Source organism: Lissotriton helveticus, chromosome 3_1 (genome assembly GCF_964261635.1).
Source record: "Lissotriton helveticus chromosome 3_1, aLisHel1.1, whole genome shotgun sequence".
NCBI classification, from domain to species: domain Eukaryota; kingdom Metazoa; phylum Chordata; class Amphibia; order Caudata; family Salamandridae; genus Lissotriton; species Lissotriton helveticus.
The window spans coordinates 111543416-111558615 of NC_136061.1; the positions used below are offsets into that span (position 1 = coordinate 111543416).

The 15200-nt window shown below is 50.0% G+C and overlaps 1 protein-coding gene across 1 annotated transcript in view; it reads right to left on the reverse strand.

Moving 5' to 3' along the window:
- Positions 1–979: 979 nt before the first annotated feature.
- The window catches only part of AIPL1 (AIP like 1 HSP90 co-chaperone), a 212928-nt gene continuing 198707 nt past the window's right edge, over positions 980–15200 (reverse strand). The window contains exon 6 of the mRNA XM_078679330.1: positions 980–1233. Coding sequence (XP_078535456.1) covers positions 1022–1233 — 212 coding nt within the window. The 3' untranslated portion in view covers positions 980–1021. The remainder of the gene's footprint in view (positions 1234–15200) is intronic.

Sequence of the window (15200 nt, forward strand, 5' to 3'; positions counted from 1 at the left end):
AAAGGGGCACCTTCCTCCACAAAAACAAACCTGAGAGGCTGTGTCTGCAGCACACATGCAAAGATGAAATAACCAAGAGAACAAAAATATATTTCTCCTTGTTATGCCTGCTCTGGCGAGGTGTAAGGTTTTGGCACTGCCCAGGCTAACTTAATTAAGTAAATCTGGGACAGCATCAAAAAACCACTGCAATGCCCATGGAATGCCTCCCTGGCACAGAGGAAGGCAACACAGTGACTTGCGCTGCTTTGTCTTCCTCCATATCTTTGAGGCCATGATAATTGGCCTCATAGATTGAGAGGCTGCGATGCTGGAGCATCACAAAAAGTGACGCTCCGGGGGAGCAAGCCTCTCATAATTAATCCCCTAAGAAACTAAGGGGCATATTTTCAAATAGTTTGTGCGATGCAGTACACCAAATGAAGTTGCTGTGCTGTACTGAGTGAATGAGAGAGAGTGGAAATGCTCCATATCTTCAAGAAATGTGGCTGCCTAGTGCCAATACAGGTACCCTTTTGTCATAGAGCAAGGGTGTCGGTTTTAATGTCAGGATAGTTTTTGTGTTCTGCACAAAAACTGTCCTTTGAGGCTCTAATCTCTTTGGATGTGTGCACACATGCAAAGAGGCAATAACACAGAGCAACAAAGATATTGCTCATAGTTACATCGGTCTCAGGCAGACACACTATTCTGGTGCAAACATGTCTACAAGTCTTTGCGAATATGGCTTTGCATCAAAATCCATGGGTGTATAGGAAAGCCCACACCCCATCCATGGAACGCTACCTGCATTCATTTTTTATTTTTTATTTTTTTTACAAAGCAACACAAACAACCATTTGCATTGCTTTGTAAATAGCACAACGGATTTTATCTTGGGTCTCTATAAAAAAAAGTGACACAAACCGACCCAAAATCTTTGAAAATCAGGCCCCTACTCTGGATGCTTGAAAAACCAAACCAAGTTTATTGAGCTTCCAAAGCTTACATAGAAACACAAAAGTGATTGGTTCACAAAAATTCAATCAGATTTGTCAAACATATTCCTGTATTTGAGTTTGTCTTCTTCATTTTTTTCCTGCATCCTCGTCTCCAGCATCCTCAGCTCCCTGTCCACAGTCTTCTTCATGCGTGGGTCCATCTCCTGTACTTTCTCAAAGTCTGCCCTTGCTTCAGCCTCATTCCACACTTCTGCATGGGCTTTAGCTCGGATGTAGTAGGCTTTCACCAGACCTAGGAGAGAATGGGCAGGACAACCTCTCAGTCTTCTATAGTCCATTGTGAAATTAAGCTCAAGATTCCACAGGTCAATAGCTTTTGAGCTGTAGTTCTACACACTAGCCATCCCAGTGACTTCAGTTAAGGTTTTGATTTAAAACTGCAGGTCACTTATACGCGTACACATCTTCAAAAACTACATATTTAAATATTGTTCTGTGAAAGTATCAATCATATCCAAAGTGTCACTTATGTAATATTGTGACAGAAAACGTTAATAAATAAGTATAGATTTACTATTCTTAACTTCACATATTTACCTTGACTACATACATATTATAAAGGCTCTCTGATGAGGAAGTAAGAATATTAAATCTACGCAGCGCTATATAAGCTTTCCTGTACAATATTGTGGAAGCCGATATTTTGGCTTAAGTATTCTAACATTAAACCCACATAACTATATGCAAATGCATGAACACAAAAAACAAGCATGCCCACAAACAATGAAATAGGCACTCATATGTGCATTCATGCTGTGGTCACCGATTTCATGGTTAATAGTTTTGCATATCAATAAGTATTAATGCAATGTTTTTATTGTGTTTTGGAAATGCATGTGGTTTACAACACTTGATAAACTCACCTTCCCCTCCCTGCTTGTGCACATGGGATTTCACTTGTGACCTACGTAGTTTAATAAAAAAATACGAGATAGGTTGTTCTATGGTCTTGCTCACACTGTAACATTTATAAAATGTAGGGGCATACGCACTAGGAGGAGGCGAAGCGTGGCGTTAGCCACCTTGGTTTAAGGCTGTGCTCAACCACTTCCAAAATACAGGGCTGCACCGTATTAACAAGGACATGGTGCAGCCCTGTGTTTCTCCCTGTGGTGGTGCTAATTTTATCTGCCTAGCGCCAACGCAGACACCCTTTCACCACAGAGCAAGGGTGCCTGCGTTGTAGGGGAAGATTGTTTATGTACAGAAATACAGCACACATAGAAGTTGCAAAACGTAATATTTTTTAAATGATTGTTTATGTGCGGGATGGGTCACCTTCTGCACATAAATAATCAATGGAGTTTTGTTGTTTCTATGTGTGCTGCACAAGGCAACACGCATAGAAAGAGCAAAAATGAGTAGAAATAAAAAATGTCTCCTTGTTGCGCCTGTTTAAGACCAGGTTTTTCCTGGTCTTAATTTTGGCGCTGCCCTATATTTAGGCTGCCTTGTAAATATGGGGCAGCATCAAAATCAATGGGTGTTGCAGTGGATCGCCCACCACAAGACCCATTGCCAGCCCATTTCACACTAAGGGCCAGATTACAGTGTCAGATGGACCTTAGTCCGTCCGACCTCCTGTCGGTGATCGAAACCCAGCAATTAGCATGTGACCAAACACTCTAAGGTCGCACTCCTATTCTTTTCAATGGGAGCATGTATTCTGACCGGAATGCATGCTCTCAGTGTACAGTGAAGAGGTGCAGTTCATCCCTACACCCTGTGGCAGGCAACTCAAGGTACCTGCCACGGGGTGCAAGGTTTAACAGGTGGGCACCATAGGTACCCCCTCGACCACAATCCAAAGGCCTTGCACCCACCCTGCTGGTGGCCCCCAAAGTCGACTTCCGACAGACTTTCTGTGTCAGAAAATCCCGCACAGAAAGGCGGTCAGAATCCAACATTGTAATCCCTCGGGCGGAAAGAGTCACCCTTGGGAATACAGGAGGCTTTCAGAATGACACACGGGCTCTCCGGGTCCGTCGGAAGACATCTGGAAATCAAGTTTGGTTTCATAGCTGACTGATACCATCCGAATGCGTCGGTTGGAAATGAATTCAAACAGGAGATTACGGTGCCGTAGGAATGGCTCCGACCGAGGGTCGAAGCAGTTTCCTACGGCATCGTAATCGGCCCCTAAGTATAGCTTGAAATGGGGCCTTTTTTACAAGGCAGTGTTAAGCCAGATTAAGTGGCTTAACACTGCCTTGTAAATAGGGCAAAGCCCATATCGCCACAGTAATGTCACTAAAAGTGACCTTTCTGTGGTGATAGGGGCTTGTAAATATGTCCTGCAGTGTTTTGTGTTCCTGATGTTCTTTGATACAACAGATTTTACAACTGTATACAAATTAAAGACCACTTCATTACTCCCTCGACTGAACGGAAATGCTGCTTATGTTCTGAGTGTGGTTTTGTTTTCTGTGTAAGACATAGTACTGCATATTCATCAGATTTAAAACAAATGTCAATATAGTCATGAGATGTGATTTCTATTTACCTATTGGTTTGTAACTTTTTCTGTCTGACCACATTGGCTGCAGTTTCCCATTCTAAAAATATATAAAGGCACACAGTTTTTCGGATGAGCCAGGTCTCTTTCCCAATCATACAGAGACACTTCATGCTAGTCTGTTTATCATCCTGTACTTATAATATACCAGCAGACCCCAGCCCACCCGCCGGACGTACGACGCCGCCACCCTCAATGCACTCAACGCCGGCCGAACCCCTGGATGCTACCGAGCCACCCCGAGACGCACCCACGGACCCTTCATCTGCCAGTCCTGCAAGTTCTCCTGCATCCGGACCTGCACTGCACCAGCATCCACCAAGCAGAACACCAGCAGCAACCACCTGAAGTGCATCCTGCTCAACACCCGCTCGGTCCACAGACACGCCGCCGAGCTCTGGAACCTGCTCGACACCACAGACCCAGACGTCGCCTTCCTCACGGAAACCTGGATGAACGCCTCCTCAGCGCCCGACATCGCCATCGCCATCCCGGACGGCCACAAGATCATCCGGAGAGACCGCGTCAACCAGACAGGAGGAGGCATCGCCATCATTCACAGGAACACCATCCGCATCACGACCAACACCGACGATACCATCGCACCCGCCGAACACCTGCACTTCCAGATCCACGTCAACCCCAAGACCACCCTCCGCGGCACCCTCATCTACAGACCCCCGGGACCACGCACACAATTCAGCGAGGACATCGCCGACTTCATCAGCCCACACGCCCTCCCCTCTGCCGACTACATCCTCCTCGGGGACCTCAACTTCCACCTGGAGAACAACGACGACCGCAACACCACCACCCTGCTGGAAAACCTCGCAAACCTCGGACTCAAGCAACTGGTGACCACCCCCACCCACCTCGCCGGACACACACTCGACGCCGTCTTCTCATCCAGCAAAGACATCGCCTTCAGCCACGCCACAGGACTCCACTGGACGGACCACAGCTGCGCCCACTTCACCTTCAGAAGAACGACGATCCACCACCACCAGCAACAGGTTGCCCGAAGAAGCTGGAACAAGATCACAGCCGACCAGCTCGCCGCTTCCCTGAGTCAGCACCCTCCCGCCAGCTCAGCGAACCCCAGCCAGGCCGCCGACAACCTCACGAAGTGGATCAGCAACTGCGCGGACGAACTCGCCCCTCTGAGGACCCCGCCCAGCAGACCCGGCAGCAAGAAAGCCCCATGGTTCACCAACGAACTCAAGAGCTCCAAGAAGAACTGCCGAGCCCTCGAGAAAGTCTGGAGAAGGGAACCAACACCGGACAACATGACCACCCTCAAGCTTGCCACCCGGAAGCACCACCAACTGATCCGCGCCACCAAGAAAACTGCATTCAAGGACCGGCTGGACAACAACGCACACAACTGCAAGGAACTCTTCAACATCGTCAAAGAGCTCTCCAACCCCAACGCCGGAAACAACGACATTACCCCATCGCAAGACCTCTGCAACTCCCTCGCCTCCTACTTCCACAACAAGATCGCGGACATGCACAACAACCTCAGCATTCAACCATCGCACATAACGACCAAAGCAACGCCGCCCACCACCACCCTCCGCGCCTGGACTCCGATCAGCACCGATGACACAATCCGCATGATGAACACCATCCACTCCGGATCTCCGACCGACCCCTGCCCTCACCACGTCTTCAACAAAGCCGACGCTGTCATCGCACCCCACCTGCGGGACATCATCAACACCTCCTTCGACACCGCCACCTTCCCGGAGAGCTGGAAGCACGCCGAACTCAGTGCTCTACTAAAGAAACCAACAGCGGACCCCACCGAACTCAAGAATTACCGCCCCATCTCGCTCCTCCCGTTTCCAGCCAAAGTCATCGAGAAGACCGTCAACAAACAGCTGGCCACCTTCCTCGAGACGAATGGATCCCTCGACCCCTCACAGTCGGGCTTCCGAGCCAACCACAGCACCGAGACCGCCCTCATCGCTGCCACCGATGACATCCGAGCCCTGATGGACAACGGAGAAACAGCGGCCCTCATCCTCCTAGACCTCTCCGCGGCATTTGACACTGTCTGCCACCGCACCCTAGTGCAGCGCCTCAGCAACGTCGGAATTCAGGAGAAGGCACTGGAATGGATCATCTCCTTCCTCGACGGAAGAACACAGAGAGTCCGTCTACCACCGTACAAGTCAGAGGCCACCAAAGTCATCTGCGGCGTCCCTCAAGGATCCTCGCTGAGCCCCACCCTCTTCAACGTCTACATGAGCCCCCTCGCGCCCATCGCACGCCAACACAACCTGAACATCATCTCCTACGCCGATGACACCCAGCTGATCCTCTCCCTGACCAACGACCCCGCCGCCGCCAGAGCCAACCTTCACGAAGGGATGAAAGACGTAGCCGAGTGGATGACGACCAGCCGCCTGAAACTGAACTCAGACAAGACGGAAGTCCTCATCCTGGGCTCCTCGCCCTCCGCCTGGGACGACTCCTGGTGGCCCCCCGCCCTGGGCACCGCACCCACACCGACAGACCACGCACGCAACCTGGGCTTCATCCTGGACTCCTCCCTCTCCATGACCAGACAAGTCAACGCCGTCTCCTCGTCACGCTTCAACATCCTGCGCATGCTACGGAAGATCTTCCGGTGGATCCCCACCGAGACCAGGAAGACGGTCACCCAGGCCCTCGTCACCAGCCGACTGGACTACGGCAACGCCCTCTACGCCGGAACCACCGCCAAGCTCCAGAAGAGACTCCAGCGGATCCAGAACGCCTCAGCCAGACTCATCCTCGACATCCCCCGACGCAGCCACATCTCCGGACATCTGAGAGACCTGCACTGGCTCCCCGTCAACAAGAGAATCACCTTCCGTCTCCTCACCCACGCACACAAAGCCCTACACGATCAAGGCCCGAGCTACCTCAACAACCGCATCAACTTCTACGCTCCCAAACGCCACCTCCGATCAGCCAGTCACGCCCTCGCCGCCGTCCCCCGCATCCGAAGAACGACAACAGGAGGAAGGTCCTTCTCCTACCTGGCCGCCAAGACCTGGAACTCCCTCCCTCCCGACCTGCACCTGACCCAAGACCACCTCTCCTTCAGGAAGAAGCTGAAGACCTGGCTGTTCGAGCAGTAGCAGCACCCCCCCCCCCCAAGCGCCTTGAGACCCTCCGGGTAAGTAGTGCGCTCTATAAATGTCCTTCATTGATTGATTGATTAGATTATTTTCTGTGCACTCCTTACGACAAATGCTCCTTCATTCTCATTTGCCTTGTGCTAGGCAGTATTTGGTGCTGACTACTAATCAGACTAGGACTTTCTTCTGCTGCTAATCATACTATACATTTATTTGCATTTTGAGTATTTTTATTTAAGTCGACTAACCAATTGCTTTTGCTTTTTGTATCAATTCTTAATTTTAATAAACCTTCATACTTTATATATTGAAAGTTTGCCTTGTGTGGATTATCCTAAGTTCTTTCTTTGTACTCTGAGTAAATGTTTATTTATTGTAGAGTGTCCATATAGAATAAACTCACACATAGCCCCGATCCATCAATTGGCTCCACACACACGCGCACGCACACACACACACACACACGCACGCACACACACACGCACACGCACACACACACACATGACTTGTACAGTTCATAAGTCACTGCCCTTTGCCCACCTAGCCGTATCTTGTGTTCATTTTATATTTACAACAATAACTATTAAAATGGGGTTTCTGGTTGGTTAGGGTATAAACCTAGCCAGGCAAAACACACCACTCTAGTCAGGGTGAGGGAGTTACACACCCAAGATAACCCCTGCGCACCCCCTTGGTAGCTTGGACTAGCAGTCAGGCTTATCCCAGAGGTAATGTGTAAAGCGTTTGTGCAACACACACACCAGTGACACAATAGGCACACCACAAAAGAGACTGCACACAAGGATACATAAAACAATAGCCATTTAATTATATACACATAAAACACATATAGATCACATAACATAAAACACTGAGCCACTAGGCACCGGCCATGAGAATGGATAAATCATATTTGCCATAAGGCAGTTGTCACAACACCACACATGGGGCCATAAAGCCAATACTTACATGTGGAACACATTATCAAGCCTTGTGATGGACACCATCACTGTGCACATCATATCATCCAACTATGCAGTTCGACCCCGAAGGCCACAGGAGCACCTGCGCGGCTCCTGGGGCTAATGCAGTAAATCTTACCAGCAGGGGCCTCGGTTGAGGCAGTGGCCTTTTAGCGTTGAAGCACGCGCAATGTAATTTGTTTTATTCATTTATTTACTTAACTCTGTTCGGCCGTATGCTGGAGTTTACTACCCCCATCCTGCCACTCAATCACCCCGCCTCGCCCCGCCCTACCACCAGGCAGCACTCCCTCAAAGAGCCGCCACTGAATCGAGGTCTCGCACAGCCACACTATTCAATCCTTGAGTGCCCCCAAAGTGCGTGTCTACCATTAGTGGCAGCTGTCTGCGATGGTGCTGAGGGGCAGGTACTGCCAGAAAGCAATTGGCTTTGTCCGGTGGGGAGACCTCACTGGGTCCCAGCGCCCACCAGAATGAAAAGAAAGGGGGTTGATTGTCCTCAACAGGTATTCTCACTAGGGAGGCCTTGCTGGGCCCACCCGTCCTAACCCACCCCCACATGGCTGCCTGTGAGTCTGCATCATAGCAGAAGAGGGCAGGACATTCACTGGTCCCCAGTCCTCACGGGGCTCCCGGCCTCACCTGGCTACCGGTGGGCCTCCTCCCACGATCCCAGCAGCTGTCCTCACAGCTCCAGGTCTCAGTTTCCTGGCAGCGGACGACTCCGGTGTCTTGGTCTTCTTCCTGGTGGGGAGAAGGCCTTCAGCATCCTCTGCGAGAGCCGACCACGCCCTTTCATGATGTTGGCTCCAGCCCAGGGCTACCTTTCTACGCATAGGCTTCCTGGTTGACACCAGGCAAAACGTTGCTGTTGTTATCGCTTCCCGCCGCCACCAAATGCTTGAGGCGGGAGTTCCCGACCCCTCACTTCAACGTTAGAATAAGTAAGGACACCGTCTGAGATAGCCCTACTCACCCCCTTAGTAGCTTGGCACGAGCAGCCAGGCTTATCTCCAAGGCATCAGTGTACAATATGTGCAACCACACTCACAGCAACCTAGTGATGTCCCCACAAATAGACTCCACACAAGTTTTTATAAAATGAGTATAATCTTTATATAAGAATTTATAAGATATGACCACACAATACAAAATCAACATATAAGAATAGGTAGTATTCTTTCTGGTGGGGTGGTAGGTTCTAATCCCAACCACCGCTACTAACAGTTAAGCTCACTTCTAACTGTTTCCAAAAGGTTAGGCCAGTCGTATTGCTAGAATCACACATGTTGCAAAAGGAAACAAATACTGCCATGCGTAACGATATTCTCTTGTACTGTGCAACAGAGAAACAATGCCATAAGTAGCGCCACAGTCATGTCCTTTGCAATAAAAGGAATAATGCAATGCGTATCACTACAAGCATGCCCTGTACCAGGAAGAAACAAAGCAATGCGTCACGCTTAAATCCTGTACAGTGTAATGAAGAAATAATACACTGCACCACGTTATAATCAGATACTGTGCAAGGAATAAATAATGCAATGCGCCACGTTACAATCAGGTAATCTGCAAGGGAAAAATAACGCAGTGCGTAGCGCACCAAGCATGTCGTTCGTCAGGCACAAATGAGGTCAGGCGTCATACGACAGTTTGATAGTTCGTTAGCAGCAATAATGCATAGTGTAATACGACAGTTTAGGTGCTCCATTAATAGTGCCCCCAATATGGATCAATAATGACACAAAAGTACTGCTTTCCACTCCGGCCCCAGTACTGCCCCTCCTTGGATGAGCACGGGCCGGTATCCGAGCCAAAGCAACAGGCTCGCGCAGCTGACAGAAGCGAGATGCCGAGAGTGTGTCCCTCCGGGCCCGCACCCCATCCCAGGTAGTGATCCATGTTACCTGGGGGGGGCGTCACCCCACTCTCCTCTCCGACGTCAGCGACTTGGGCCTTGATCCAGGACTCTGTTACTGGGTGCGGCGAGCTCGGGCCAGCGGTCCGGGCCGCTGCTGTTCTACTCCGAGGGCCCAATGAGTTAGCCATCCTTCCGGCAGTCTAGGGAACACGGAGACCCGCCCTCAGCACTGTGGAGACTTTACTTCAAATTCGGTGCACACCATACCCAGGCACTCCTCACCAGCGACTCAGGTTGCACCTCGACACGCACACTGCACGTCTGAGACTTGCCTCTTCTCTGGAACTCACGATGACCCGCAACTCTTCACCAGCGCCTCTGCTTGCACCTTGACACGCACCCTGCGCGTCCGAGTCTCTCCTCTTCTCCCAGTGCACACGATGTCCAGGCGCTCCTCACTGAAGCCCTGGCTGCCCACGACATGCACTTCGTGTGTTCTAGTCTCACCTCTTCTCCTGGTGCCCACGATTACCAGGCGCTCTTCACCAAACCCCTGGCTGCACCACGACACGCACTCCCTGCGTCTGAGACTCACTTTTTCTCCCGGTGCACACAATGACCAGGCACTCTTCACCAAAGCCCTGGCTGCGCCACGACACGCATGCTGCGCGTATGAGACTCACTTCTTCTTTTGGTGCACACAACGACCAGGCGCTCCTCGCCAATGCCCTGGCCAGCACCACGACACGCACCCAGTGCGTCTGAGTTTCCCTTTTTCTCCAGGTGCACACAATGGCCAGGCGCTCTACACCAACACCCTGGCTGCACCACGACAAGCATGCTGCGCGTCTGAGACTCACTTCTTCTTTTGGTGCACCCAACGACAAGGAGCACTTCACAAATGCCCTGGCCTGCACCACGACACGCACCCAGTGCGTCCGAGTTTCACTTCAGCTCCCTGTGCACACAACAACCAGGCGCTCCTCACCAATGCCTTGTTATGTTATGTTAAAAATGCTTACATTGCCCATTGCTGCCCCAGCAGCGGGGCGTCGGGCAGGCTGGACTGTTCCCATTGGGTGAAAGGTCAAGCCTGATTTGCATTTGGCTGGGTTCAAACTGGAATGGCATAGTGAGCAAAGAAATTATGGATTTAGGCCAAGATCTCTGTACTGGGGTGAATGTATGACATTGTTCTGCATTCTGTCCATCAATTGTTCTTTTTGCACTCAGATTGAGTAGTACCAGTACTGAGGTGTTACCCTTGTCCAGTGCTGCCCTCAGCTGCTCTGTAACTGCCACAAAGTGGATTCTGTGCTGTGCTTAGGCCGGAACCCGTTTTGTGACCTGTCCAGATTCTCATTTTCTTCCAAATACTTGGTCAGGATGATGTTAACTTGGGATTCCATGACCTTGGCCAGGTAAGGGATCAGGGAAATAGGCCTGAAATTCTCTGGTGTAGATGCATCCAGTGATGTCTTTTTCAGTAGTAGAACAACCTTGGCATGTTTCCAAGATTTAGGAAGTACTGACGACTGGAGTGTTCTATTGATCATTTCTCTTCCCTGCCCTCCGTTAAGATACACTCTTGGAATTTCCTGAAGGTATCAGGTTTTACAGGGTCGTCAGGGGAGCCTAATTTCACCTTAGTTGAAAAGGTTTCCAAGTCTTTACAGGACATAGGTGATAGGTCTTGTAGCGAATAGGGGAGATCGGATGCGCAGTTAGATGGCCATGGTTTGTGGGTTGCCCTTCTCGCGTCGAGTGTCGTATAGATACACTCAACTTTATTGATGTAGTAGCGAGCCAGAGATTCAAAATGTAGGTCAGTGGATATGATATTGTTTGGTCCTACTAGGGGTTTTGTCATGTCATTTATGAGAGAGAAAATGGTTTTGGAGGGGTTAGTACTCGATGTAATCAAATTGGTATAGAATGCAGCTTTAGACTTTTGAACAAGTTTTTGGTAGGCTTTATTCGCCTGCCATTAAATCTTTTTAGCTATGGAGTCATGGGTACATATCCAGACACGTTTCAGAGATTTACAATGTTTTTTCCAACCTTTGGATCTTATTATACCAAGCATGCAATTGCATGCGTTTAACGCAGGTCCGTTTTTTAAGGATACAGTGGTCAAGTGAGTTATTAATCCAGCTCCTATAGGCTCTGTCCACTTCCCCCAAATCAGTGGGCCATACAGGACAAGATGCTTTTAAACTGGATACAAAGCTAGGGGCGTCCAGTTTGTGCCAGGGTCGTTTCATTGAAATTACATTGTGAATCTGCCGAGGGGCACCGGCTATACCAAGGCTCACATGGGCAAGAAAGTGATCAGTCCAAGTTAGTGGGAGGGGAGCGTGGACTTTAAGGTAGCAGATATTCGAAAATACTGGATCCAGTAGGTGGCCTGCGAGATGTGATGGGCCCACTACTGGTTGAGTTAATTGGCAGGCCTCCATGTCTCCAAGGGAGTTAGTGACCTCCTGGGAGTCCCTGCGTTCCAGGTGTAAATTAAGGTCGCCCCTGATACTAAAATTGGCTGCCTCTAGGGCCAAGGTAGATGTAGAGAGAGCTAGGGCTTCCTGAAAGCCCCTGGAGGATGGTAAATAGGAAGGCCAGTGAGGGACAAATTTTGAACAATGCACATTCACAGTCAGGGTTGTCTTGGGGTGAGAAAGTGCAGGAAAAGGCCGATTTAAATATCACTGCTAGGCCCCCTCCCCCGCCACAGGATCTATTCTGTGTGAGCAAATATTAACCCGAGGGGGGGGGGGGGGGGGGGACTCATGAATTACCATGGAGTCATGGGTTAGCCATGTTTCCGTTAGGAAGAGTATATCCAGTGTGGAGTCCTGTAGAAGATAGAATATTTCTTTATGGTGTTTTATTAGAGACCTGCAGTTAAGACTGAAGATATTAATGTGTGTGGAGCTAGGGGACTCAGGGACCACCTTAGCTCTGAACCCACACTTATTACAGTGCATTTGTTGGGCGTCTGGGTGCAGATTGTGGTTTGCACAGGGTCATTTGCCTAGCAAGGCAAGCAGGCGCTCCCTAGAATAAGTGTGTATCTGTAGGGGCCCAGGACCAGGGGTTCTGGTGCCTGGCGACATACAGGTGCGGACGGGCGCAGACGGGCTTGCTTTAGGCACGCATTCGGCATGCCAGCGGCGCGCCCGCTGCACTCGTCCGCTGCACGCGTCCGCTGCACTTCTGAGCCGGCATGCTGAAGAAATAAAGATTTGAGGAAGTGGGCCCGCTTCCACCACCCGCCGGAAGTACGTCACCCGCAGGGGGGTCGAACAATTGGTCAAATAATGCAATCCACTCAACCGGCACAAGCTGTGGTGGACTGGGGCTGCGACCAAAATGAAATGGCGGGAGAATAGAGTGAGTGTAAAGTGCAGCAAGAGATACCCGATAAGTCTGGGTTAATGCAGCAGTTAAAAATCAACACAGAACCATTAAAAAAATGCAATTTCAAGAGTAGTTAGCGCCTCACCAAGATAGTGGGTCCGCTGCACGTCTGAGCCGGCATGCTGAAGAAATAAAGATTTGAGAAAGAGGGACCGCCTCCGCCACCAGCCGTCACCCGCCTTGGCCTGCACCATGATGCGCACTGTGCGCGTTTGACACTCACTTCTTCTTTTGGTGCACACAACAACCAGGCTCTCCTCAGCAACATCCTGGCCTGCACCACGACAGGCACCTAGCGCGTCCGAGTTCCACTTCATCTCCCCATGCACACAATGACCAGGGGCTCCTCACCAGCGCCTTGGCCTGCACCACGACACGCACCCAGCGTGTCTGAGACTCAGCTTACTCCTGCGTGCCCACGATCACAAGGCACAACTTCTGAGGGTCTCAAGCTGCAAAAGCACGCACACTGCGTTGCTTGGGACTTCTCCGGAAACTTTTATGATCCTGTATTTCAAAACAAGGAGCCAGCTCACCTCGGGCCCTTGGGGTTACAAGACACAGCACAAAGCACAGTCTTCTTCAAGCAGGGGGGGCCAGCGCCTCCAAGAACAGTTCCAACAGCCTCTCCCTTGGTTAGAACAGCGACTGCAGACCAGCCTCAGATCACAAAGCAAGGATTTGTCTTTTCACTGCAGTCTCTTCAGTTGTTCCTTCTTTAGCAAAGGTTCCCCTTGACCACAGAATGGTTCCAAGCCTTTTCAGTCTCAATCCATTTCTGTTTCATTCCAACGTTCAGGGGTTTCTGCTCTCACAGTTATATCACTTAATGTCTTTGAAGTTCGTTTGTGCTCAGGGGACCCTGACCCCTCCCTAAATCAGTTCTGGGTGTCTCCCTCCCAGTGTCACCTCCCTTCCTTCGATACTGGGGGTCTGGATCATCAATCACTCAGCAGGAGATGGGTCAATTGGTTTATAGCACCAGCCCAGCTCCTCACACCTTTCAGATCCAGACAGACAATCCACATTTCAGCAGAGACACACAGAAATGCTTAGAGCAAAAACTCAGCCACTTTCTAAAAGAGTGGTTTCTGAATACACAGTGGCAAAACCACCTTCACAGAAAGATGTGTTATGACACTGTGAGGTCATACATACTAAACTGCACCTCTCCATTATAAACTTACGGGAAACTACGCTCACAAACACAACACCCAGCCTCCCCCATTGTGTCCTATGGGCAGGCTGGCCTTTCAGCAATGAAACACAAAATGGAGTGTTTTTCACTGTCAGGACATAACACACACCTTAGTATATATACTGCCTTTTACCTACACTGCACCCTGCCCAGGGATTACCCCGGACCTACCACAGGGATGCCCAATGTGTATGTAAAACGGAAAGTTAGGCCTGACAAGTGGTTGCACTTGTCAGGACAACAAGCTAACTTAGCACTCTGCGCACAAGCCCTACACTGCAGGCCTGAGTTCCCTCCTCCACGCACCTTTGCATTACTAGCCCTGGCACACACAGTGCACATCACTAGGGACTTTACTAGTTAGGCAACCATACCAATCATGGCCAACCAATTCCCATTACATTTTACATAGGGAACACTTGACACTGATCCGCAGTGGCAAAGTACCCCAAGCATCTAAATTGGCATCTCTATGTCAGGAAAACGATCTTAGGGAAAGGCAAAAAGTTTATGAAACTTTAGCCAAAAAGGCCAAGTCCTACAGTTGCCTCTGGCAAATTCTCAAGCAGCACGGGCCACGTCCGCAGAGCCCCAACAGTATTCTTTATTGGTACAGCGCAGCATGGGTGGGCATGAAAACATTGCTATTAACATGTGCTGATGAGGGAGCAGAACAAAAATCGCTCGACCCGCACTCAAGACGCACTGGCTACTTCTTCAAGTACTCCTCAGCTGCAAGTGAAATTAAAGCGCTCCCCTTGAGTTTTGCCAAGATAAATCACTCCTTGCACATTGTAAAACATATGCGAATACTAGCAGTCCAGTACTTCCCTTGCAGGCTTCCTCTTGCGATTCCACAGGATCTTTCCACAAAGTCTTGTGTATCCCTTAGACTCCTAACAGGAGGCCAGCACACACATGCCCTTAGAGATTCCCTTCACATGCAGGATGCCACTAAAAGGGCCAAAAGAGACTGCCCTTTTCCTCCACCACAGACAGAAGTAGCAACTGATGGCCAACCCGACACAGCAAAGGGGCAGGACTCCTCCTTACAGCTCTCCAGCTCTTCTCCTTGGCAGGGTCCTCTTGTTCTT